This window comes from Calypte anna, chromosome 10 (assembly GCF_003957555.1).
Source record: "Calypte anna isolate BGI_N300 chromosome 10, bCalAnn1_v1.p, whole genome shotgun sequence".
NCBI classification, from domain to species: domain Eukaryota; kingdom Metazoa; phylum Chordata; class Aves; order Apodiformes; family Trochilidae; genus Calypte; species Calypte anna.
The window spans coordinates 2,300,288-2,325,294 of NC_044256.1; the positions used below are offsets into that span (position 1 = coordinate 2,300,288).

The following is a 25,007-nucleotide window of genomic DNA, read 5'->3' on the forward strand; positions in this document are numbered from 1 at the left end:
AAAACTAGGGGTATCCTGTGTGAAAGTCATCAGGTAAAGTTTGTATTTTTGAGATAGATTTAGTCCTTCTCATCTCAGCAATCAAACTGGATGATATTCAGTCTCTGCAGTTCAGACAGGATCATCTCTGCTGCTGCTCAGTGATAGAAATGAGATATGAATTATCTCAGATTGCTTTGACCATACTCCCACCTAGTGGTGTTTGCATAATGCAACTTCCCCTTCTGCTTTTTTGTGTCTTCACTTTTTTTCATGTGGACTTTGAATTTTCCCCTGTTCTTATGAAGACTTTTTTTCTTTTTGAGGCTCACTAAGCTCTTTCCAAAGTTGTGCTTTGTCAAGAGATAGGTAATCATCAAGTTACTTCTTTTTGGTTTTGGAGACTTAGCATTCTGAAAGCTGACTAATAAGTTATGTTTTATGTGGCCTTCTTAAATGCAAGCTGGGAAGCTGAGATTAAAAAGCAGGACTTGGAACAACCATCACTACTTATCTGTGATACCACAGACAGGAGCACAGTTTCCCGCAGAACAAGAAGATCAAGCAGCATCTCTGCAGGATGACTGAAACAACAGACACTGACACTGAATCCAGGTCCTGGTCAGTTTTAGGCTTTAAGATGTCTCCAGAACAAGGTGGTGACATTAGCAGTGATGATCATCATAGTCATCTTTCACTGAGTCATCATCCCTTGTATCAATATAATTCCATCCAGCCTCAAAAGTATTCAAAAAGCAGGTTAAGAAAAGGCTAATTCCAGTCTGAGTGTACAGGGAAAGAATAGTTATTTATGTGCATGTGAGGCTGATGACAACAACCTCTCCAAGGTCTTTGTTTGCTTGATTATTCTCTGGGGTGTTTCAGTATTTTCAGCTCTGAAAAGTTTTTTAAGGAATGAGGTGAGGGGAGCAGCACTCAACCTGGCAGAACAGAAAGGAAGAGCTGATACATTCACTTAGCCAAAATATAAGAAGGAAAGGTGGAAATATTGAGGGGAGGGTGTCTTTGCCAAACAAAGAGCTCTAATTTATTTTTTTTTGTTTTCCCCATAAGAAAATGAAGCTCCTAGAGAAGATGAAGATGGATTCAAAACGTGGAGAAGTGAAAGATTTTTAAACCGGATTTCAAGATTCTTGTGGTTTCAGGTGAGAAACTGTTTGTCTGAAGAGTTTGTTGGTTGACACAAAAATGGGACACACTTCCATGATTTTCAGTTAGTAAGCTGACTAAAAACTGGGATTTTGCATGATGAAGAGTTTATAGAAAAATCGAAAATTAGCTCTGTGGGAAGAAATGTATAAGTCAAATGTATAAGTCTCACAAAGTTCTGCTATCAAGTGATAGCAGTGGTCCAGGTGTAGGTTATTGGATGGGTGTCCTCATAGAGCCTTCACTGCAATAGGATGTGGTCACCTGCCTAAATCATAGAATCATAGAATTGGCTGGGTTGGAAGGGACCTCAGAGATCATCGAGTCCAACCCTTTTACCACCGTTACGGTTGCTAGACCATGGCACTGAGTGCCACATCCAGTCTCTTTTGAAATATCTCCAGGGACGGAGAATCCACTACTTCCCCGGGCAGCCCATTCCAATGCTTGATCACTCTCTCTGTAAAGAAATTCTTTCTAATATCTAACCTAAATTTCCCCTGGCACAACTTAAGACCCTGCCCTCTTGTCTTGTTGAAAGTCGTCTGGCAAAAGAGACCAACGTCCACCCGGTTACAACCTCCTTTCAGGGAGTTGTAGAGAGTGATGAGGTCTCCCCTGAGCCTCCTCTTCTTTAGGCTGAACACCCCCAGCTCCCTCAGCCTCTCCTCATAGGGTCTGTGCTCGAGTCCCTTCACCAGCCTGGTTGCCCTCCTTTGGACCTGCTCCAGGACCTCGATATCCTTCCTGAACTGGGGGGCCCAGAACTGGACACAGGACTCGAGGTGTGGCCTCACCAGTGCTGAGTACAGGGGCAGAAAATGTGGTGGGCAACATCAAAAAGGAGGTGCAGTCTGCAGGGCAGAAACTGATTTCTGAGCTAATAGTTGGACTGCTGCTAGGGAAAGAAATAGATCATTTCCTTAGATGATTCAGCTCAAACGTTGTAAATACATCTTGGATGGATTACAGTCCAGAGTGCTTACTTTTCTCTGTCAGCTGTAAGAGGAGTCTGAGGTGAGTGCCTTAGATGCAGATGTTCTATGTTAGGTGGCATTAATCCTGCTGCTTCAAACAGCTGTGCTAGATCAGGGAAGACAGTGAGCTGACAAAACCTCACTGAATACAATAATACAGTATATGTGTTGGGAACCCTGGGCCTGAAAACTTTGTGTTTTGCCAGGTGCATGAAACTGAACAAAAATGCACTCCCTGAATACATTGCCAGCACCTCTCCCATCTGGTATCTCTCACATGCTGATGAAAACAGCTGCCAACAAGAGTCTGTGCAGGGGGAGAAAAAGAAAGAATAGATTGTCTGTTCAGGTCCTTTGCTGGTATAGCCTTAAACAAAGTATTGTGTCTAGTTTTGGCCACTGAATATATATATAATTTTATATATTTTTTAGTGCTTCTATACTAACCAGATCCAGAAAAGATCAGTCAAAGCCTCAGGAGTTTTGGAAAAAGCAATTTCTAAAGAAGTGTAGAGAATGAGGTGATTCAGTACACATCAGAGGGAAATAAAAAAGAGCACTGAGACAAGCTGTAAGATTTATCTAAACTGTATTTTTCAGATTAAGGGTCTGGCAACTGAACTTTCTCTGAGTTCTCAGTGACAAGAACTAGGTACTTTGAAAAGATGATTTGTCCTGTCTGTTTTAGGGTGAATCAAACTCCTTGAATCTGGAATCCTTCATTCTACCACTGACAGGGCTGCAGGGTGAGACAACTGGAAGGTGCTTCCCTGTGGGTTTGGGGGTTTCTTGGCAGGGTAAGCATATATTGAAGATAGCATAGATGTTCTTCATACTCATTTGTGGAATTTGGATTCTTTTTCAGCCTACTTCCAGTAATAAAAATGTCTGCATTACAGCTCATGCTACATACCTATATATAGGGAATATATAAGATGAGTCCATACATATCAATAATACATATCCAGGGTTGGATGGGGCCTTGAGCAACCTGATCTAATGATAGGTGACCCTGCCCATATCACGGGGGTGGAACTGGATGATCTTTAGGGTCCCTTCCAACCCAAACCATCCTGTGGTTCTATGGTAGCAATGGAAATATGGCTGTTTCACTTAGGAACTATCAGACCATATACTTCTTTTCACAGCAACAGTGAATACAGTAAACGTTGTGATGGCATCTTATGAAGCTGATATTTAAGCTGCTTGCACAGACTGGAAACATAATGGAAAGTACCCTTGTGCTGGAGGAGAAGCGTGAGTATTACTTCAGTTTATGTGTTTTTCTCAGTATGGGGAGTGATAAGTGATGTGACTTAGAGGATGTGAGAAATTTGCATGGAAATCAGGTGACAAGTCCAATAATGCAAAGACTTCTTTTCCTCTTTGCTTCTCTGCTCTGTGAAGAACCTGGTTATTTGAGTCTGAACTGCCAAAGCCTTGATTAGTGCTAACAATTTCCTATTTTATCACTAGAACAAAAGTTATGACAAAGCAAGAATGGAAAAACAAAACCACTGTGACAGAGTTCATCCTCCTGGGATTTGGGAATGGCCCTGAAACGGAGTCTCTTTTCTTCCTGGTGTTTCTCTCCATCTACATTGCAACCATAACTGGGAACACCTCCATCATTGTGCTGACAGTGGCCCATCGGCGCCTCCACACCCCCATGTACTTCTTCCTGGGCAATTTGGCCTGCTTAGAGATTTGCTACAGCTCCAATATCTTGCCCAGGTTGTTGCTTAGCTATCTGGGTGGAGACAGAAGCATTTCAGTCAGAGGGTGTATCACACAGTACTATTTCTTTGGCTGCCTGGCAGCTGCAGAGTGCTATCTCCTTGCAGCGATGTCCTATGACCGCTACCTGGCGGTCTGCAGACCCCTGCACTACCCCTCCCACATGGGCAGGAAGCTCTGTCTCCAGCTGGCTGCTGCATCCTGGATAAGTGGCTTTCTCTCTAATTCTCTCCTCACCTTCCTGATCACAAATTTAGATTTCTGTGGGCCTAATGAAATTGAACATTTTTTCTGTGACTCGTTCCCCATGATGAAACTCTCCTGCAGTGACACTCGAGTCACGGGGCTTGTCACTTCTGTCGTGGCAGGTGTGTGCTCACTGCCCCCCTTTCTGCTGACCTTCTCCTCCTATTTCTGCATCATCACCACGGTCATGAGAATTCCTTCTGCCACTGGAAGGAAAAAGACCTTTTCCACATGCTCCTCACATCTGGTTGTGGTGATTCTCTTTTACTGGTCAATATTAGTTGTCTATGTTCTTCCTCATCAAGATACCCAAGTATCTCCAAGCAAAGTCTTTTCTGTTTTTTACACCATCCTTACTCCCTTGGTCAATCCTCTGATCTACAGTCTGAGAAACAAAGAAGTGAAGGAAGCTCTGAGAAAGCAGGCAAGTAAATTGATGGCTTTCAGAGGGTTGCTTTCTGTTAAAAAAGGGGGTAATAATCCTCAATGAGTTACAGGTTCAGACACAACTACATGGCATGTGAATATAATTAATGTGAATAAAGCTTTGAAATATTGAGCTGTACATCTTAAAAGTAAATAAGCAGAGAAACAAAACAGGTACAAAATCTTGGTATCAGGGAGTGGTATGGAGAAAGAACATGAATATGTACTGAACACTGTAAAGCAAGTCATGTAAATCCATGAATGTCAATGTATATGTATTATTGCACATGATACCTTCCTGCCTGCTCACATTTCCCCCCCCCCCACAGCCAAAATTCAGTTCAGAATAAGCTGAAACTCAGTTTACAGCAGATACAACATTTCTTTGTTAATGTTGTGTCCTGGATTCTCTTAGTTTTTACACCTATGGTGTAGATGTTTGTAGCCAAGATCTTTAGTCCCTTGGTTGCAAATGAAGAAGGTGAGAAGCTTTGTGTTGCTTGAATGGGGTTCACTTGATCTGGTTTGGATGTCTGGTTTTGGTTAATATAAACCACACCCTAGAAGGACTCAGTTCAATATCTGCCCAAACTGCTCACATATACAGAAGATGACAATGTAGACACCCAGTCTAAAATGAAATGCTGTATTTGGGCTGACAATTAAAACTGCCAAGTGAAAGCAAAACTCCCACAACAGCATTGCAACACCTTCCAAAGATGAATGCCCCTTCTGCTTGTGTTTAGTGGAGAAGGAGGGGTGATAAATGGGAAGGACCATCTTTACTAACCTGAAATCAGCTAATTTTGCATATGTAATGTTACTCTCCATGGTGACAATAAAGAAATCAGGACAGATGGTTATAAATATTCTGTAGATTATAGAATTATGGTTGCTTTGTGTGTTCTTATATTTAACATGGTTAAAAAAAAAAAAGTGCTTAGCCAAGCTTCACACTTGACAGAAGTGTTTAGCAGCACAATGAGCAGGCACAGGGAGGGGTGGTCATCACAGTGAAACCACAGAGCTTCTGAGGGCAGTGAGCAGAGCCAGAAATGGTTATGGGAAACAACCCTAGGGGCTGAAGGAGGGAATGACTGGAGGGGGAGATAGCAAAAATAGGAAAGAATAGGTGCCACTTTCTGCACAAGGCTGTATGGGACAGGAGAAGTTTCCTTATTCCTTGTCTAAGTTTAGACAGTTAATTTGCACTGCACTCAATACACATATACCTGCCCCATAGCATAAATCCACAACAGGCCAAATTAACTAGGCTCAGCAATGTCTAGATTGCTTTATTTACTATAAGGAGCATCCATTAAGACATCTGCAGTGTGATCTCTGTCACTAGTTTCCCAACACACTAAATGGAAAAAGCCATTTCTCCATTGGGACTTGCCTGCACCATTTGGACTTCTTGAGGCTATGCTGAATTGCACCTTAAAAGTGCCTGTTCCTCTCCTCTGATTAAGAGCAAGTGACTTAATGACAAGCTCAGATGTAGAACTTTAGAACTTAAACCACTTGAGAGACATAGATAGACCTGCAGTGCTGTTTGAGACAACCAGGACCATCGTAGATGATCTCCATAATGTTCCAGTAGGGCAGCTCTTCTGCAGATCTCAATCCTCTTTGCCAGTCTTAAGCAGATATTTTGGATACTCTGCAGTGTTTTCAAAGCCAATAGATATATCAGTAACAATGAAACCACTGGATTGCAGATGGCTGAAGTTAGGTATTCATCTCTTTTGGTCTTGCTACCAGGTTTCCTTCCCTTGCACAAAATACTTGGTTCAGTGTGGGTCTAGAACACTTTTCAAAAATTAGTTTTGGAAACACCAGGCTGAATTTTTAATTTTCTGAAGAGCTGTGGTTCAAGTAGGATCCATTTGACCTGAATTTACCCGTTCAACTGTGGCCTTTTTAGCTAAATGACATGCTGCTCCTGCCTGGTTATAGAAAGAGAGAGCTGTCTTCAGAAGGTGATGTCCCCACTCTCAGTGAGATGTCTAAAACAAGCAGAGTGGTTTGGGGCTTCTTTCTCTCCATCAAGACAGACTTGATTAATAATCTAGACAAGGCATCTAGCAAAGGTGTTTTTCTCCTCCCCTGGCTTTCAGATGGAGAATCACACTTTGCTATTTAAATTTTATTTTAAATTTAAATTTAAACTTAATATTGCTAACTTGATTGCATGGACTCATCTAAGACAAAAAAAAAAAAAAAAAAAAAAAAAAAGAAAGGAAAAATAAATGTTCATTAATTTAAATTGTTTTCAGTCTGCTACAGTACCAAGGGAGATGCTTTGTCTTCTGAGTATACTTGGTAATGAATCCAGAGAGAGGTTCCTACTTCAGGAAGCAATGTAAGATAGCACGTGGTTCAGAAGAGCTGAACCTCCCTCTTTCTGGGTTATCCTACAGGAATATTCACAGTCTTGAAGTGTTGTCCAAAAGGCAGAAGAAGGTATCCCAGTATCTGAAGTCATGAATGAAGTCATCATATCAGAATCTCTGGATTGCTTCTCATGACAATTGAGGTATACCAGTATTTACTGCTATTTGGCAAAGGAAATTGGCAAGAAAAGTGCTTTTTAGTCTAGATGGCTCAAGAAAATATTAAATACTTTTAAAGGGTAGAAAAGAAGTTATCTGAGAACTCCAGATGTCTGCAATGTACACAGTGATGTCTAAGCTGTATGTTAAGACTTTCAAGGTGTAAGAGAATTAAGTACTTCTAGTGAACAGCTTGTTTCAGATGACTCCTGCAGAATGAACAAAAATGTGACTTGTTGTTTCTATCGATTGCAAGGGAAGGGTAAGTGGGTCTCTCAGGTGCTGGTTGTTGCTCTGTGACTGTTTGCAGAAACAACACAAAAGGTTTTCTTCTTCATTCAGGATGGTATTTCACTGCTATAAATACAGACTTAAAAAAAACCAAACCTCCTCCCTGCTCTACAATGGGTCTTTTTATAAGTAGTTCCACAGCTTGGGAAAGAGAAGTACCATCCCACAATGAAGGACAAGCAAGCTACAGGGTGCTTCAGTAAACTGAACCCACCCATCCACCCAAACCCTTGGGTGCAGCAGAAGGTGATGGGGGACATGTCTGATGCCATTGCAAGGCTTATATTTGTCATCTTTTGCAAACTGGGGTAGGTTCCTAGTGACAGAGAAAAAGCAAATGTGCCTGTCTTCAAGAAGGCCAAGCAGAAAGATCTTGTCAGGCTGACCTCAGCCTCGAGGAGCAACACAGAGCCAGTCCTTCTGGAAGTCATGTCCAGGCACATGAAGGGCATGGAACATTGTGCAACAGCACAGATTTACCAAAACCATGTCATACCTGACCAACCTGCCACCTTTAGATGGTAAGATGAAAAGCCCAGAGCAGGGAAGGGCAGAGTGGTGGATGCCATAGTAGCAGTTCTTGACATAGTAGCCTTGTAGCCAAATTGGGAAGATCTAAACAGGATGGGAAGATGTTAGGATGGTCTGGACCATGAAGACTTCAACTGAGTCTGGCTGGTAGGTGCCTATGAGGCATTCTTCATGGACTGTGCTCCAACTAATGCTGTTTCATGAATTCATCAGTGATAGAGAACATCCTTAGGAGGCTACAGATGACAGAAATTTGGGAACAGGGGAAAAGGACCATACACAGGAACTTCATGAAGTTCAAGGCGATTGCCAGATCCTGGCCATGGCACAAAAAATGCCAAGATATAGATTGGTACTGGCCATCTGAGGAGCAGCTCTGCAGAAAAGGATGCAAGGTGGATGGCAAGCTGAGTGTGAATCAGCAATGTGTCCCCTGCATTGCTGCCTGTCCTACCAAGAGCCAGGAAGCTGGCCAAAGGAACACACCCATTCCCTTCTACTTGGCATTTCTGAGGCTACCTATGGAGGAAAGAATCCCATTTGGAGATCTTTCTATACAAAGAAGATTGATAAACAGAGAAGAGTCCAGAAGAGGAGCAAAGATGCTCATAGGAAATAGCTGAAGATGGTAACCTACTGAAAGAGGTTTGGTTTATTCACAGTGCAGACTTGGAACTTTACTGTGGAGGAACAGAACAAGATGAACCAACCGGTGCCAGTAATAAAAGTGCAGGTTGGAGGGTGCCTCAAGTGCAAACTGCCAGGGGGGACTTTCCCAGCTCCTCCTGCTTTCTGCCAGGCAGGGAGTGGCTCCTGTCCCTGCTAACAGATGGCACCCACAGACTGTGACACCAGTGAGTATAACTGGATTAACTGGGAAATACAATCTAGGTTTCTGATTAACTTTTGTAACTGGTGTAAAGGCAGGAAAAATGAGAAGGAAATTCACCTCAGATGTGATCATCTGCATCACAAATATCTAAATTTGGACAGACAGATTGCAATCTACAAGTGTAAAGTTTCTCACAACACTGGCTCTGTAAGCAATTGTCCAGTGGCACTGAATAAAGAACAGTGATAGTCCAAAAAAAGTCATAACATTACCAGGTCATTATTTTATATCTTATCGTTGATGAGACCAAACAAAAGATATGTTGTGTACATCTTTCCAGCTTCAAATGTATGGTCTTACCATCAACGATTTTATTCTTTCTTTATTTAAAATCTTTATCTACATCAATGTGTGCATGTGTGTGAAAGCAGGAGAGAACTTTCTTTTCTAGAAGTAGAGCAGAGGATGTAATTAGATTTCCATTTTGTAGGAAACTACTTCATGTTATGTACACAAAATAGGTGAATTAATAATGAAAACCTGTTTCAGAAATAACAGTTGAACTGAAAAATGAAGTAGATGTGGCAACATTTTCATTTCATTAAAAAGGGAAACAGATAAACTATAAGGACAATCCCAACTAGCTCTTCTCCAGTGAAGCTCATTGCTTTTTCATGTTACCTTGTTTCTATCATTTGTTGCTTGTTTTTAGTATGCCTCTCAAAAATTTGTTTGCCAGCTGTATTTTCCCACTTACTATCATGGAACCAGTTTCAGAACAGACATTATTTTTCCTTCATTCCTGTGAAGACTTCTTTCTTTTTGAAAACTTTTCCTTTCTCATACAGGCTGTCTTGGTTGTCTTTCACATGGAAGCTGGTGAAGCACCTGGGCTTAGAAACCAGACCTACTTCACCTTCCAGGGGTTCTCCCACCTTGCTACCCATCAGGTCTTCCTTTTTGAGGGAATTCTTCTGATGTTCCTCATCACCATGACTGGCAACTTTCTCGTCATCATACTTGCAACCACTGACCCTGCTTTGCACACCCCCATGTACTATTTTCTCAAAAACCTGGCGTTGATCGAAATTCTCTTTACACTGAACATAGTGCCCAAGATGCTGGTGGATTTGCTGTTGGAGAGGAGAGTCATCTCTTTTGCTGCCTGTGCCCTACAACTTTACTGTGTCATATTCTTCATCACCTCAGAGTGTTTCCTTTTGGGTGCCATGGCGTATGACCGATACGTGGCCATCTGCCAGCCCTTGCACTACACCATCACGATGAACAGGAGAGTGTGTCTTCACATGGTCATAGCGTGCTGGGTTGCTGGCATCCCAGTTTCTGCAGGACTCACTGCTTGGTTGTTCAGCTACCCCTTTTGTGGCTCAAAGGAGATTGAACATTTCTTCTGCGATATTCCACCCGTTCTGCACCTGGTCTGCTCAGACACCTCCTTATTTGAGCTTCTCGTGTTCATAGCCACTGTTATCATTGTTCTGATCCCATCTGCCTTGATAGCAGCCTCTTACATCCAGATAATCCATACCATCCTTCAAATGCCATCTGCCCAAGGAAGGCGCAAAGCTTTTCTCACCTGCCTCGCTCACCTGGTGGTGGTGACCCTGTTCTACTGCACAACCGGTCTGATACATTTACAGCCCAGTCTCCTGGCAAAGAGGAGGAAACTGGTGGCTCTTTCTTACACAGTGGTCACTCCTATGCTGAACCCAATCATCTACAGCTTACGGAACAAAGAAGTGAAGCATGCTCTGAGAAAGACGTTTGGGAGGAGACAGTTCTTCAGCAAGGTGCCTCTGCAAGGCACATCTCACTGATTTTCTGGAAGTTGTTCACACTGGAAAGGTTAAAAATAATAATAATAAAAAAGATACTTTCCTCAAAGTCTGTAAAGGGTTTGGAGATTTTTTTACAGCTTTTACTGTAAAATACTGAGAAATGTACATAACCTATACAGTGAAAAATTATATATATTTAATGTAGATGTCCAAAACATTAGAGACTACAGAAGTAAGCCATAAAATCTGTACATTAAGTGCAAAATGTTTAAGGCTTTTTCACTTTTTCTACACAATTGTTAACTTTCAGACATGTCTAAGATAAATAATAACCCATGACTCGAGCACACATAAACCTAAAGTGTAGCAAAATTCCAGCAAAGAAAAAAGGGTTGTTTATTTAGGAAAAAGATGGCAGCAGACTGCTGGTGTATCCACATGGTAATCAGTTCCTTCCAGCAGGAGTAATGAGAGAGATTCAGTTGACTGGAAATAGGGATGTGGTTCAGGTTCAGATTATTACATCTTATCATAAGTCAGATAAGAAGAACCTGCAAGCCCACTGATGTCAGTGACAACTTTGGCAATACAATCAGAAGCATTCAAGGAGTGAGCAAGTGAAAGGCTCTTACTTTGGCTACTTGAACACAGATACCTAGTGCTGCTGGAAATGTCCTACTTCATCTTATTTAGGTTCCATTGCATAATGTGTTCTGTCTGCCAACCCAAATGTAACCTGAGGACTGCAGACTGCCCAGGATGTTCCAAATCACACCCATATTGCAAGGTCAAGGGATGTGCATGCTGGTGCACCACCAAAAGACCTCCAGCTGCCATGCCAGAAGCGTGTCACAAACTTGAGTCCATGACCCCAGTTTTCATTCTTTTTCTGTAGAGATGAGCCTGGTACATCTCTGGCTGTGTCTAAGGAGCCAGGGATCCCACTGCAGGATGTCACAGTGTGGCTGAGGTTAGAAAGGCTCTCCGGAGGCCATTTCATCCATTCCCCCTGCTCAAGCAGTGTCACCCAGGGACAGTTGCACAGGACTTGACAGGTAGGTCCATGAAGTTCAACGAGGCCAAAGTGTAAGGTCTTGGGTTGGGACAATCTAAACACAAATAGAGGCTGAAGGAGAATGGATTGAGAACTCCTTGAGGAGAGGGACTTGAGCTGGCAACATGCGCTTGCATTCCAGAGATCCAACTGGGTGCTCAAAAGCAGAAGGTTGAGGGAGGAAACTCTCTCACTACTAAGCTCCTGTGAGACCTTTCCTGAAGTGCTGGGTCCAGTTCTGGAGCCCTCAACACAAGAAGGTCATGGACCTGTTGGAACAAGTCCAGAGGAGGATCATGAAAATTATCCAGGGGCTGGAGCACCTCTTCTATGGAGACAGGCTGAGAGAGTTGGGGCTGTGCAGCCTGGACAAGAGGAGGCTCTGAGGAGACCTTACAGCAACTTCCAGTACCTGAAGAGACTACAGGAAGGGACTATGGAGGGACTTTTTAAAAGGGCCTGGAGTGATGGGGACGAGGGGGAATGGTTTCAAACAAAGACGGTAGATTTAGATGTTAGGAAGACATTCTTCACTGTGAGGGTTGTGAGACACCAGCACCCAGAGAAGCTCTTGTGGCTTCCACTCCCTGGAGGTGTTCAGGGCCAGCCTGGATGGGGTTTGGAGCAGCCTGGTCTAGTGGGAGGTGTCCCTGCCCATGCAGGGGGGTTGGGATCCTATGATCTCTCAGGTCCCTTCCAACCCAAACCAGTCTGGAATTCCGTGAGCCTGCCAGGGGCAGCAGAGGATCTCCGGGGGGGCTGGAGGGGTCGCGCCGTGCAGGCCCGAGCTGGAGCGCGGCTGCCACCTGCCGGACCGGGCGGGAGGAGCCGGCGCTGCACGGGCCTCCCCTCCCTCCGAGCCCGGCACCGGGCCTGGCAGCGCGGGGCGGGGACGGGGGGGTCGCCATGTCGGAGGCGGCGGCGATGTCGGCGGCGATGTCGGAGGCGCGGCTGCGGCGCAAGCAGTTGCTGAGCGCGGAGGAGGCGGAGCTGTTCGAGCTGGCGCAGGCGGCGGGCAGCGGGCTGGACCCGGAGGTGTTCCGGTGAGCGGCGGGGCGGCCGCCGGTGCCACCGGTGCTCCGGTGCCCCCGCTGACGGGTGCTCCCGCTGCCGGGTATCCCCGCAGGGTGCTGCTGGACCTGCTACGCATGAACGTGGCGCCGCTCGCAGTCTTCCAGGTGCTGAAGTCCATGTGCGCCGGGCAGCGGCTGCCGCCGGGACCCGAGGGCGGACCCTCGGCCGCACCGGCACCGCTCCCCGCCGACACCCGAGGTAGGTGGCGGGCAGGAGTGGGGGGTGGGCGGGCGGGGGAAAGGCGGCCGGCGCTAATCACAGTGTCTCCCCGCGCAGAGCCCCCTGAGGACGGCCGGGCTCCAGCCCCGTTTCCCCCTGCCTCCGCTCTGCGGCCGCCGCGGCTCTGGGGCCGCCCGCAGCTGTCCCGGGCCTCCGCCGCGGGCTGCCCGCCGCCCCGCAGCCTGCCCGCTCCTCCCGCCGGCCGTGCCGCCCGCCCCGCCGCGGGGAGGGGGCCGCGGGCCGGGCGGCTGGGCCCGAGGCGGGACTCGGCCGGTTCCCGGGGGGCCCGCTCGGTGTGAGCCGCGGGGCCGGGCCCGGCGGGCATTTGCACGGGGCCCTGTGGAGAGGGAGCCCCGTCAATCCCGGACCGCGCCGCGGCGCCTTCCACCTGCTGCCCGCAACCATTTTTCACAGTTTTTATTCTTTTTAGGCAGCGGGGGGACGCGGGTGCGGAGGAGCAGTGCGGGGTGCCGGGGTGGGCTGCAGTCGCTTTGGCTGCGCCTCCTGGCTCTGCCCTCCAAGCCTATAACGAAAAAACCCGAGCTCTTAATACACAGTGTTACTCAGTGCTGCTTCACTTATATCTAACTCAAAAGCCAGGAGAGTTTCTGGCATGTTAGGAATCCCCGGAAAATGAGGGGAGCTGCCATGCTTCTGCTGCTCCATCCCTGGTACCGTGGTGGCTTCTGTCCCTTGGCCAGTTGTTGCTGTGCCCGGGCCTGGGGTATTGAGGTAGGGACACCTGAAACAGCGACTGCTTTTGAACATGTCTGTTTCTCGTTACTAATCTCTAGTGTCAGTGGACAGTAACAAATGTAGTCCTGAAGCTGTGCCATGTATATATTGCTTTATTTTACTTTGTTTTCCAAACCAGTTCAAATAAACCTTCTTCTTATTGAACTTCCTGAGTGACTTCTGGCTGGTAACTTGCAACCTCTGTGGATTACTTCCAAAAGGGTTTAAGTCTACTCAGCTTGAACTGACTGTGAAGGCTCTCATTTCTCTTGTGCTCAAAAACATAGCAGGAAGGCACAGCGGCCAGAAAAGCAAGGTTTTTTGATCATCATTGCCTGAGGTAACCAAAACCAAAATTTCACACTGAAAGCTCAGCTTGCTGCACGCCTCAGCGCTGCTGTGTGGGTAAGGTGGGTGGGGGTGCTTGTTCACCCAGCAAGAACCTAGAAACAGCTAAGGTCAACTTGAATTGCATTGCCATGTCCTGTTCTCTCTTCCGTGTTCTGTTTCAGGATGAAAACTCTTGTAGCTCATGGGTCTCTCTTGACCCATGATGAATTTTGAGGCAGAACTTGAAAAATATTTGTCAGCAGAGAATGGGGCAAGAAAGAAAAGCTTTGTCTGCGTAGGTAACCGGAGCTGGGTAGGGGGGAAATGGAGGTTTCCCTGTTGTGATAGTGTACCAAGCACTTAGTCTGATCTCACTGCTGAGGCTGTTGTGGTGGTAGGGGTGTTTGTGTGGTGTTTGTTCTCATGGATGTGCTTGCAAGTCTGGTGGTAAATCCTACAGAAAGTGGAGATGGAAGGCATTATTTTAGAATAAGGGTGGCCATGCCATCCGAGGCACCTTAGGAACAACAGCAGAGCCTGCTGCTTCTGGTTTGGGTTCTACATGGGAAGTGAGTGACCTGTACACCTCTGTGCATGGCTACAGGGGGACGCTGAGGAGCTTGCTAAAACCTCTCTGAGAATTGCAGTGTGAGGGTAGAGTGTACAGGACTCTGTGAACTTTACTATGGACAGGTTCCCCTTTCTCAAGATATTTTCTTGATTAAGAATTTCTTGCAGAGAAGGTGGTTGCAGCCAAGTGAACAGTGCCATGTGTGATTGAGAAGTAGTAATCCTAAATATGCAGGGGGTAAAAAGAAGACACCCAGCTAGCTACTTTTTCCTGAGCAGAATGAGAAATGTACCACACTCAGAAATTTAAAATAAGAAGCAGTGTGCTGTTCTGGTACCATGCTGAAAGGAAACATTTCAAAAAAGCAGTGATTTTGAACAAAAGATGTGGTTAAATTTTGTTCTCTTCTCCTCTGTTGGTGCTTCAGGTGTGATGGGCCATTCCAACTGTGAAGGAAGTTTGGTAAGGTTTTTGTTCCTGTTTGTCTGTTAATCTGGATTAGTTTTTGTTCTCTCATGTATGCTGTTACTCTGGCATTTCCTGTAAAAAAGATTTTTCTAGCACTGGGACACGGCCATGGGCTAGCTTGGGCTAGAAGTAGGCCAGCTCAGGTTTAAAAAGCATCTCCTGGGCCATGATGGTACCCATGTCAGACTGTAGTCCTGGTGTCTCTGGACACACCTTCCATAGTTTCCCAAGCTGGTTTCCTAGAGTTCACTGTGACAAAACCTCTGAACCAAAGGGAAAGAATAGCAAAGTTCAGAGAAAGCTGAAAGCAGCTGCACTGCTGGTGGTAAATGTTCACAGAATGAGGTTGGCCTTCAGTGTCTCCTGTTGCTGCTTTATTTCACAAGGCTAAAATGTCTTCTTCAGGCTAGTTGGGGCACTGATCATCCCCAGCTTACTGGCACGGGAGGATTGTGCCCATCAAGCCACAGTTTCACTGCAGGCATGGTAAAACATTAAATAATGAGCTTGGATTTTTGCAAGCTGGTTCTCAGTGGTGATGACAAAGGGGTACTGTGGGTTCCTCTCTCTCATCACTCTCAGACCTAACCAACTTCTGGTGGGCAGCATTTGCACATCATCTATGTGCAAATCATCTATGTCAGTTGCTTTTTGTTTTCTGGAAGCTTGTATATATTAGAGCCATATCTCACTTTGAATGAAAACTTCTCTTTTTAGTTTCTGTCAGCTCAGGTGGCTCTGCTGTCACTCAGCACCCAAAGATGTTTGACAGCTGCCAATTCCTTTGTGAAAAAAAAAAATCACCACTGAAAAACTAACTCTCAGAAAATTCCTTGGGCAGAATTTAAGCTCGGTGACAGCATCTCACAACTTTAGTCCTTTGTCCTCATTTCTGTAAGTATACTGAGTACAGGTAAAATGTCATGAACATCAAGAAGTGGACACATTTTGTCCAGCTCTCCTTGTGAAGATCTTTTTCTGTAGCCTCTTGGATGGAAGGCAAAGGTCTGTGCTTGCTGTGATTTAGGCAAAAGGGGCTGTGTTAGTGCTGTGCTGAGCCTGACCTATGTTTGGCTTCAAGTGCAAGTGAACAAGCTTCTGCAGCTTTAATTGCAGCTTTATGCAAATTTTGGCTAGCTTATGTCTGACTCTGAAGTGCCATGTAGACAGACACCTGGAGCAATGTTCCTGGAGTATCAAAGGAAGGTGTAAGGTCATGAAAACAAACAGGTGTCCAGAGAGATTTCTCAGTTCATGGAAGTGGGTAATGACCTAAAGCAGAACTGTGCTACCAGTGCCACCCTTGTCTGTTTTATTGGACCACCTCAGGTTGAATTAGTGTTTGAAGTACTGTAGCTCAAGACAGAAGCTTGGTTTACTGTAGCCCTTGAAGGAAAGTGTGTTGCTGAAAGAAAGATCCTGTAAAAATCAGCCTGTCTTCAGCAGAGTAGTTTTCTCTCCTTGAGCTGAGGAAACAAGCAGCTAGCTCAAACTGAAGATGAGCAAGAATCACTCCTCATTCACAGAGTTTCCTAGTTGTGGGCGCAGTCCAAGACCATCATTCAGAAGTTGGGTGTTAATAGGGTGACTGAGGATATGATGTCCTCTGGTCTGGATCTGTCACAGGAGAGCATTTCCTTGCCTCCTTTCCCTGTAGCTGTAGCAGGGTAGGGGAAGCAAAGCTCTATCTGTTGTTGGCCCTGCCATCCCCTGTTGGATGGTGCTGCTTCTGCTCATGGTGTGGCTTCCACTCAGGATCAGACATGTGGAGACAGAGGTGCCTCCTCTGCCTAGCTAGGACCTGTGTCAGCTGATAAAGCCAGAGCTCCTTGCACTAACACAAAGAGCAGTGATTGTCCTATGTAAGCTTGCAAAGGTGCTTTCCTCAGTGTTGTTCAGCACTGTGTGTGTGCTCTTTCTCCTTGTCAGAAGACAGAGAAGTGGCTGAAGTAAACCAGGTCTCCCTAAAGATTAGTCAAGATTGTTCTGCTGCAGTTTTATCTGTAACAAGGAGAGATCAGCTTAGGCTTCTCAGTCCATTGTGTGTTGAGAAGTTTTTGAAGCAGCTAAAAACCAGACTGCTAGAGAGCACTATTGGCAGGGGGGAGGAGATGTGACCCCAGTAGTTACTTCAGCTTTTTTGTAGTTAAAGCAGCAGGGAATGTAATATGAATTACTTTCCCCCCCCCAGAACACAACCATCATGTTTTGCATGGCTCTGGTTTTGCTGGTCACTGCATTCATGATAGCTGCCTCAAAGATGCTGTGTTTGAGAATCAGAGCATCCATCTGGCATAGTTAGCTACGTGCAAGTTTGTGCAAGCTGCATTCAAAAAGGTCCTTTAATACTTGTTGATTTGGGAGGGAAAAAGCTGATTTTAGCATGAGAGGAGGAGGTGTGTGTACCTGTTAGGACAGTGGTGTTGGTTTTGGCTTAGACTATGTATGTGTATAGTTCACCTTTGTATAGTTAAATATGCCATTTCTTACTCATTGTTTCTGTTGTTCTTTTCTCATCAAGCAACCCCCAAGCCCCTGTTGGTTTTCCTGTTGTTTTCTGGCTCTGTTGACATGTATGTCAATGCCCTCCTCTTTTTTCTAGGCTAATGAATATTCTTTAGTGCTTCTCTGACTCTGCACTCTAGCTGGTTTCTCCATATGCCTTACTTCCACAGCTCAAGTGTCTTCCATAAAGCTACTTTCAAAAGCTTTGCCCTGGTTAATTTCTCAGACTAATATGTTTTTAATATGAGCTTGATTTTCAAAATCTTGTCTTTGTTGTGGACCTATTGACTGGTCTATGGATTTTAGGTCTCTAAGACACCATTGCAGCCTCCCCTTGGGCACAGGAGAGTGTCAGAATGCTTTCCTGCCCCATGAAACTCTCCATCCTACTTAGGTGCCTGTTGGTTATGCTACTGAAGCTCACCACCAGGCATGGGCTCCATGAGGGGTTCACAGGATGTGCTTTTCTTCCCTGTGTGGGAAAAAATAAAGTCCTTGTCTTCATTTGTAACTACAAAATCACTCTCCACTAACTCAGTATGTGAGGGTTCATCTTGGTGCAGGGTTTGTGATGCAGGCTGCTGTATTAAGGAGTTAAGGTAGCTAACAGGATAATGCTGTGTGGGCTCTGACTCAGTGGTGGAGGGAATTCTGCCAAAGGTGCTAAGGATTTCTCTTGAATTCACTTAATCTGTTTTTTTATACATCATACAGTGAAATTTCCTGTTGGTTATACTGGCTACTATGCTTTAATTGCTGATCAAATCCATCCATAGAATCTAACTGGCAGCAATGTGTTCTTAATCGTGTCATGTGCCTGTAGATGTTGCACTTGAACTCTGTAGTCTTTATCTTCCCTGAAAAAATTCTGTAGAATGGTCTATAGCTGACTTACAGGGCTGACCAAAGGACTAATGCAGTCCTGATGATGATTTTCTTACGTGGTTGCTTCATTCATACTCATTTTTTTCATCAGTACCACCCCAGTAAGTAGATTTCCTGAGCTGACTGCAGAGCAGACCTGCAGCTCTCACTCCCTGTAACTCTTTCTCCCAGAGAGTTCAAGTCTTTTGAATTAGAGTCCTTTATTCTTGTGTGAAATGATGGATGTGGTGATTACATGGGACAAAATATTTTATACTCAGAGCATTCTTGGTGTGCAGTTGTTGCTTCCCTGACCAAGGCTTCCATTCCAGATGATAAAGTATTTTACAGCTTGCAAGGACTTTTATCAGTTATTTTACAACTGATAAAAAAATTTCTCAGTGGTACTGTCCTTTCTTAGATGGTTGAGGGTCTCTTGTTTAAAAGTTCTAGCTCCTTTCTTCTCCCTGGAGGTTGCAGCAAATTCTGATGCTCCCAAAATGCAGATGATGTGGCAAAGTAGTCTCTTCTTGACTGGTTTGTGCGTCTAGAATGCTTCCAAAGATATAGTTGGTGTTTGTGCTTTTGAAGTATCTGGTTTGTTTTACTGGGATTTTGAGGCTAAGAGGATGGAGGACATGCTTTGTCTGAGTGCAGCTTCTGTTCAGTAAGGGAGTTCTTTCTGGCCAAGTCATTTCGGCTAGGTCAGAAAATCAAGGGCCTGACTCCTGGTGACTCTTAAAGGTAGAGTTGTTTTTTGTGTGCACATGGTTACAGTTGTACCTGGGCTGAGGACCTGGCCTTTCAGCAAATTGATGCATGTGAGGAAGGGAAAGGCATTCACCTATAGAGGTGTCCTGGATTGCCCCTGCCATGGCAGGAGGTGTTGGAACTAGGTGATCTTTTTGGTCTCTTCCAACCCAAACCATTTTGTGATCATGATGAACCATAATGCTTTTTGTTCCTGCCAGTTTTTCTCTCAAATGCTGTGAGATCATGCAGTGCCTTTGTGCAGTTTGTTTGTTTTCATGCACAATACTTGCAGTGCCTTACTTGAAGTGCCTGAGCTACAACAAAAGATTGCAAGGCTGGTTGGCTGGCTTGGGCTGATGGTTGCTGGTAGGTCACTAGTGTGGTTTGCACTGATAGACTCTTTTAACAGCACCTGACTTGGCTGGGATAAGTGAATTTCTTCCTTTTGCCACCCTACTCTGTCAAATTTTCTGCATATGAAGGGACCAAATACTCTTTTCTTGGAAGTTCTCAGGTTGTCTTTCTAGTGCTGCAAGGTGTTACGTTCTTGACATGAGTCCTGTACTCAGGCAGCTGCTCCAGGGACACAGGACATGTGGTAAGTAAAACAGATTCATCTCCAGTCCAGGCACTGTCATTAGCACAAATGATCCACAGTTGGATCATCCAACGATGGCCATGGAGATTCCAGTGTGTGGAGCAGTGGTTGGTATTCTGGAAGGTGGTTTGACAAAGGTTTCTAAAATGTCAGTCTTCGTTTCAGTTCCATTAATGTAGCTACAGCTCACTGTATTCCTGTCCTTTATTTCTATGTCTTCCTATCACCAGTTTTTTATGTTTCCTGGAGCTTCCTATCTTCAGCAAAAGCTGTAACCCTTTTGCCTCATGTTTCTTGTATTTTTAATGCAATTTTAATACATTACTCTCATTTAATGAGAGTACTTCCTTCTATATGAAGTAGATCTCTCTGGGGCCAGGAAGTCAGTCACCCTCATTGATCCCCTCCTGTCATTTGTTTGCAGCACACATTGGCTGTCACTCTCTCTTCCAGCTGAATTCAGCAGGTTGGGCTGCATGCCCCTTGCCTCTCTCAACTTCTCCCTTCCTACCTGTTGCTTCTCCCTCTTGTTATGTTGCATTTTAGAGCTGGTGAGTTGTGCCTACAGACGGATAACTCATCTTCTGAACACTGCAAGAAAGTCTGTGATTAAGTCCTGTGGAGAAGTCTGAGCTCCTGGAAACCCCAGAAAATTATAGCAGATCCAAGCATGTTCATCAAGCCCCAGAAGTGACACGAAGAGAAGGGTTTGTGATCTGCTAATTGGACTTCAGAAACTGGTGGCCACTGGCACATCTGTTCACTTATCTCAGCCATGAGGTGTTAGATGCTTGTGTTTCACGTGTTTGCAGCACTGGTGTTCTTTCCCAAAGGAACCCAAGTGTTTAAAGAACAAAGTGGCTGGTTACTTTGAAACCTGATGAAACTTAACAGTGCTCCTTCTGCAACTTGTTTTGGTTTTCAGGCCCAGGTACCTGTTGAGATGAATTCACAAGTTTGCTTTCTGTGTTGGGTGCTGGATAGATTAGTGACACTTAATACAGTTTTGCCTTTTGCATGACTTCTTAAGGAATGCTTGCAGCTTAAGTGCTTTGTGGGTGACACACAGGGTTGGGACATGAAAATTAATACGTGTTTGTTTCTACAGGGAGAAATAAAACCAGTTCTGCAGTCAGTGGGACCCAGGTTCTTGCAGAAAGGAGCAGCCAGGAGGGACCTGCCCAGAGGATGCCTCGGCAGCCGAGTGCGAGCCGGCTGCAGAAAGCAGGAGCTTCTGGAAAGACCAGTGGAGGAGGCAACAGTACCTAAAGGCCTATGAACCAATGTGTTTTGATGCTTGGCATTATATACAAAACTGTGCTGGTTAGAACCACTTATGTTGTGTATATTAACCTGACAAACATGATTTGTAGTAATACATGGAACAGAGCTGTTGTGTTTTGTTGCAAAACTTCCCTTGGCAGTGCAGGCTATTGCCTAAGGGGACCTGGGACAAAGAGACATGAAGCCTGGAAAAGCGTGGAATAAGTGCTCAGGGTTTCTCCAGAGAGGTCGTGACTCATCTCACAAAGCCAGTGCCTCTTGCTCCTTCTTCCCTAAAATCCATTTTGATATGTTCCCAGTGGCTGTAAAAGCAGAGTCTGGTTGGCTGAATTATGAGGTGAATAGTGCTGAGGTAGGTCATCTATTGGTATTGCACTGCAGGGCCTAGAAAACCTGAAAACCAGGAAACCTGACTGTCTGGTGAGGGATATTCTTGTGGTGGTTGGCCCATGCACAGTTACCTGGGTGTTATCTCCTTAATCTGAAAAACAGTTTGCCCAGCCACATAGCATTTAGTCCTTCCAGTGCTGCTAACATGATTATTCAGGGTGTTACAGAACTGTTTGCCTATGAGGCAGGTTTAATGAGGGGATTATGCCAGAGAAGGGAGAGAAGAGCTTTGTCACTTGGAGCAAGATGCATGTGAATAGCTGAAACAGGTCAGTGGATTTGTTAGAGCTTTAGTGCTGCTGTTCAGAGGTCTAAAGTGTGTCTGGGAAGTGAATGTGCCTGCTGTGGCCTCAGTGGCTCAGCAGCTGGTGGGGAAATCAGTTTCCCTGATAAGGAGAAAGTGTAATCCTACCATATAGATCTCTCTTGAACAATATGGCACATTAACTTGCTTTTCCCCCTTCATTCCCTCTGACTAGGCCTAAGGCTGTTACTCAGGGAAGATGGATGGCGTGTTACCAGCATGTGGTGGGCAGAGAGGCTGCTCCAGTGTGAGCCCTGTGGGAATCAGGGATACCCACTTGCTTATGGAGATGAGGTGGGACAGTTCGTGTGACTAGAGGGTTGTGGTGGAAGGACACAGCCCCTTAAGGAAGAACAGGTTGGGAGGAAGGAGGAGGGAGAGTTGCCCTTTGTCTGAAGCAGTATCTGGAGTGCCTGCGGAGGGGTAAGCAGCCAACTGGGAGCTTATGGCTCAGGATTAAAGACTGTCTACACGCAGTTGGAAGTGACCTTGTGTTCACAGACCCTGGCCCTCCAGGGGGACTTCAGCCACCCCAGTATGTGCTGGTAGGACAATTCAGCAAAGCATAAGCAATCCAGGAGGTTCCTGGAGAGAGCTGATGACAAATTCCTGACCCAAATGATATGGGAGCCAACAAGGTGGTCTGCTGGACCTCCTTACCGTCACGAATGAAAGGTTTGTTAAGGATGTAAAGATCAAAGGCAGCCTTGGCTGCACCATGAGACGGTAGAGTTCTGAGTCCTGAGGGAAGGTAGCCATGCAAAAATGTAGATCGCAACAGTGGACTTAGGGGAGCAGAGTTTGGCCTCTTTAGGGACTGACTTGATGGAGACCCACACGATAAGTTCATTGAAGGGAGAGGGGTGTAAGAAAGGTGCTTGATATTTGAGGATCAGCCTTGGGAGCAGTCAGTGGCCCGGAGCTGCATCCCTGACACTTCTCCCTTACTACCTCATCCTTGTGTCTGACCCCCAGTCCCATCTCTGATCCCTCTCACAACCTCATGTTCATGTCCTCCTGGCCCTGCAGACCTGCAGCTGCTCCTGTGGGGCTGAAGCAAGGTCTGACTGGTGCAGTGCTTCAGCCATAGGTTCTGAGGTACCAGGGGCCAAGGGGGTGCCAGCCCTGGTGGTGCTGGGAGCTGTGGGTCCCTCGAGGATGGAGCAAGGCACCCTGGAAGGGACAGGACAGTATGTAGAGTGGGACAGGAGGTGGCATGCTGAGTTGGCTCCAATGGTTATCATGGAGAGGAGCAAGAGAGGCAAAGGTTGGTGGGAGCAGGGGCTAACGCTGGTCCTTCATGTCTGGTTCCCCCCCCCAAATGTCACAGTGGATGGAGAGGGATGAATGAGACTTGGTGTTGTTGCAGACAGAAAGGGTGTATTGGGGAAGGCACATTTCTAGGGGTGCAAGGAGACGTGTCAGCGGGCTTCTGTGGGGTGGCTCTTGCAGGACATTCTCCATAGACATATCCTTTGGTGCTGATGTGGACAGGCTTCCCCCTAGGAGCATTCTTCAGGACTGGGGTACAGGCAGGACCCCCCCCCCAAACCCTTCCCAAATAACCCCATGGACAACATTCAGTTGTGATTAAAGGCTCTTCTCCATAACCAAGTAGGAGCAGAAACTGTGGGAACCTCCTCTGCAGTTTCAGCGAGCCCCTAACCTGTCTGCTTCCAGGGTGGTGCCTGGGCCAGGAGGTGGCACCCATCACGATGGTGAGTGGGGGCAGCTCTGGAGATTGCGTCTTGGACCGAGGGGGCTGAGTGCCCAAGAGAGGAGAGCACGTGGGGGGTGTAGAGGAAGAGCACTTTGGGATTGTGTGCAGGCTTCACGGGATGCTGAAGGGGAGAAGCCAAAACTGGCAGAAGGGAGGGCTTGGGGAACCACGAATATGGACAAAGAGAGGGATAGGGATGTCAAAGGAATATTCTTCTGCTCAAGTGGTAACGGTGGGGAGGTTCGGCTTCCAATATGAATCCAAAACTGCAAAAGAAAGGGTGGGGAGAGCCCAAGGCGCGGAAGTCTCCCGAGGAAACTCCATCGAAGGCAGAGGACGTTAAAGGGTTCCGAGGAGCGGCAGGGAGCAAGTCAGGAGTAGGGCTGGACAACTAACACCTAAGCGAGAGCAGAGTGGCGCAGCGGAAGCGTGCTGGGCCCATAACCCAGAGGTCGATGGATCGAAACCATCCTCTGCTAGCTTCTTTTCGCTTGGTGTTTGGGTTGGTTTGGTGTTTTTTTTTTTTTTTTTTTTTGGCTCCGCAATTTTTTTTTTGTTTTGGGTTTGGACGGAACCTCTCTGCACGATCGTTAACGGGCACTGGCCGAGACAAAACGGAGAACCGGTGAAGGAAAAAAAAGATTACGAATGTGGCACACGGCCCGTGCGGGGATCTACCCCACGCTCCGACCCACGGCGTCATTAGGCGGGCGACTGACTCCGCCCAGCCCTGCTACGCGGGGCTGGCCCGGCTGGGCATGGGGCTAGGAGGAGCGGTCGGGCACTCAATAAATAGAGCTGCTAGCAGAGGATGGTTTCGATCCATCGACCTCTGGGTTATGGGCCCAGCACGCTTCCGCTGCGCCACTCTGCTATGATGGCGTTAGTCCTGCTCTACATCATCGTGGAACGTCATCACGCCCGCCCCTAGGGTGTGCGTGTCTTTTCTGATGTGACAGCTCTGGCCTTCTCCCGGGACTGAGGGCGAAGGTCCCACGTCGTGTTGCTGAAAACTGAACAAGTGAAAAAGCCTGCCTGGGATCCAGTTTTTGGGCAGCCTGGCCGGGGCTGCCATTCACTTGTTAGATACAGCTGCCTGCGCACAGGATTTGGGGAAAAAAAAGTCCCCAAAACACCACTTGTACCTTGGCTTCCTGCACATATAAGAGCCCGAGGCTCTTCTCTCCTGCTGGAGGGCAGGGATGGCTCCCCAGACATTGGCTGCACAGACCTGGCTCTCCCTCCTGGGCAGTTGTGTTTGTGTGTGCTCATCCATGTGGGTGTGAGTGGCTGAGTGAGTGAGCTTTAAGCCCCCTTGCAAATGGCTGCAGTTTAGCTGCAACTTCCCAGGAGGATGAGCGGGGCCTGTGCAGTAGCCAGGGGGTCCCCTGCGAGGCCTGGTGGACGAGCAGGGACTTGTGGGTGCTGATTGTGTCCTCTTGCCTTTGCAGCAGGAGGTGCAGGAGAAGAAAGTGGAGGCCTCCATGGTGTGTGGAAAAAAGCATAAACCAAGAGTGAGCAGAGGAAGCCTGGATGAGTGAAGTGGAGGTAAGGAGGCCCCATGGGCAAAGGGACCTGACTGTCCCACCAGAGCA

The 25,007-nt window shown here is 46.4% G+C and overlaps 3 protein-coding genes and 2 non-coding genes across 7 annotated transcripts; 4 read left to right on the plus strand and 1 right to left on the minus strand.

The window, feature by feature from the left end:
• Nucleotides 1–3,612: 3,612 nt before the first annotated feature.
• LOC103532302 (olfactory receptor 11A1) lies at nt 3,613–4,599 on the plus strand. Its single transcript, XM_030457277.1, has one exon. The coding sequence runs from the start codon at nt 3,613–3,615 to the stop codon at nt 4,597–4,599; it is 987 nt and encodes a 328-aa protein (XP_030313137.1).
• Nucleotides 4,600–9,721: 5,122 nt separating this feature from the next.
• LOC103537976 (olfactory receptor 10A7) lies at nt 9,722–10,582 on the plus strand. The gene has a single exon (XM_008498035.2). The coding sequence runs from the start codon at nt 9,722–9,724 to the stop codon at nt 10,580–10,582; it is 861 nt and encodes a 286-aa protein (XP_008496257.2).
• A 1,867-nt stretch (nt 10,583–12,449) lies between these two features.
• Nucleotides 12,450–21,091, plus strand: LOC115598830 (mitotic-spindle organizing protein 2-like). 3 transcript variants are annotated; one of them, XR_003987956.1, is made up of 5 exons: nt 12,484–12,640; nt 12,724–12,869; nt 14,954–14,988; nt 15,712–15,888; nt 20,823–20,906. XR_003987956.1 is itself a non-coding variant. In XM_030457026.1 (3 exons), exons 1-3 carry the CDS (start codon nt 12,504–12,506, stop codon nt 20,981–20,983), a joined length of 444 nt encoding a protein of 147 aa, XP_030312886.1. In that variant the 5' UTR covers nt 12,450–12,503; the 3' UTR covers nt 20,984–21,091. The 3 variants fall into 3 exon arrangements, 1 of the variants encoding a protein (XP_030312886.1); XR_003987957.1 differs by lacking the exons at nt 14,954–14,988; nt 15,712–15,888 and adding an exon at nt 20,261–20,421 and having other exon boundaries at nt 20,823–20,907; XM_030457026.1 differs by lacking the exons at nt 14,954–14,988; nt 15,712–15,888 and having other exon boundaries at nt 12,450–12,640; nt 20,823–21,091.
• A 2,728-nt stretch (nt 21,092–23,819) lies between these two features.
• TRNAM-CAU lies at nt 23,820–23,891 on the plus strand. The gene has a single exon. It is a non-coding gene; the product is annotated as a tRNA-Met (tRNA).
• Nucleotides 23,892–24,214: 323 nt separating this feature from the next.
• On the minus strand, nt 24,215–24,286 carry TRNAM-CAU. The gene has a single exon. It is a non-coding gene; the product is annotated as a tRNA-Met (tRNA).
• Nucleotides 24,287–25,007: the final 721 nt, after the last annotated feature.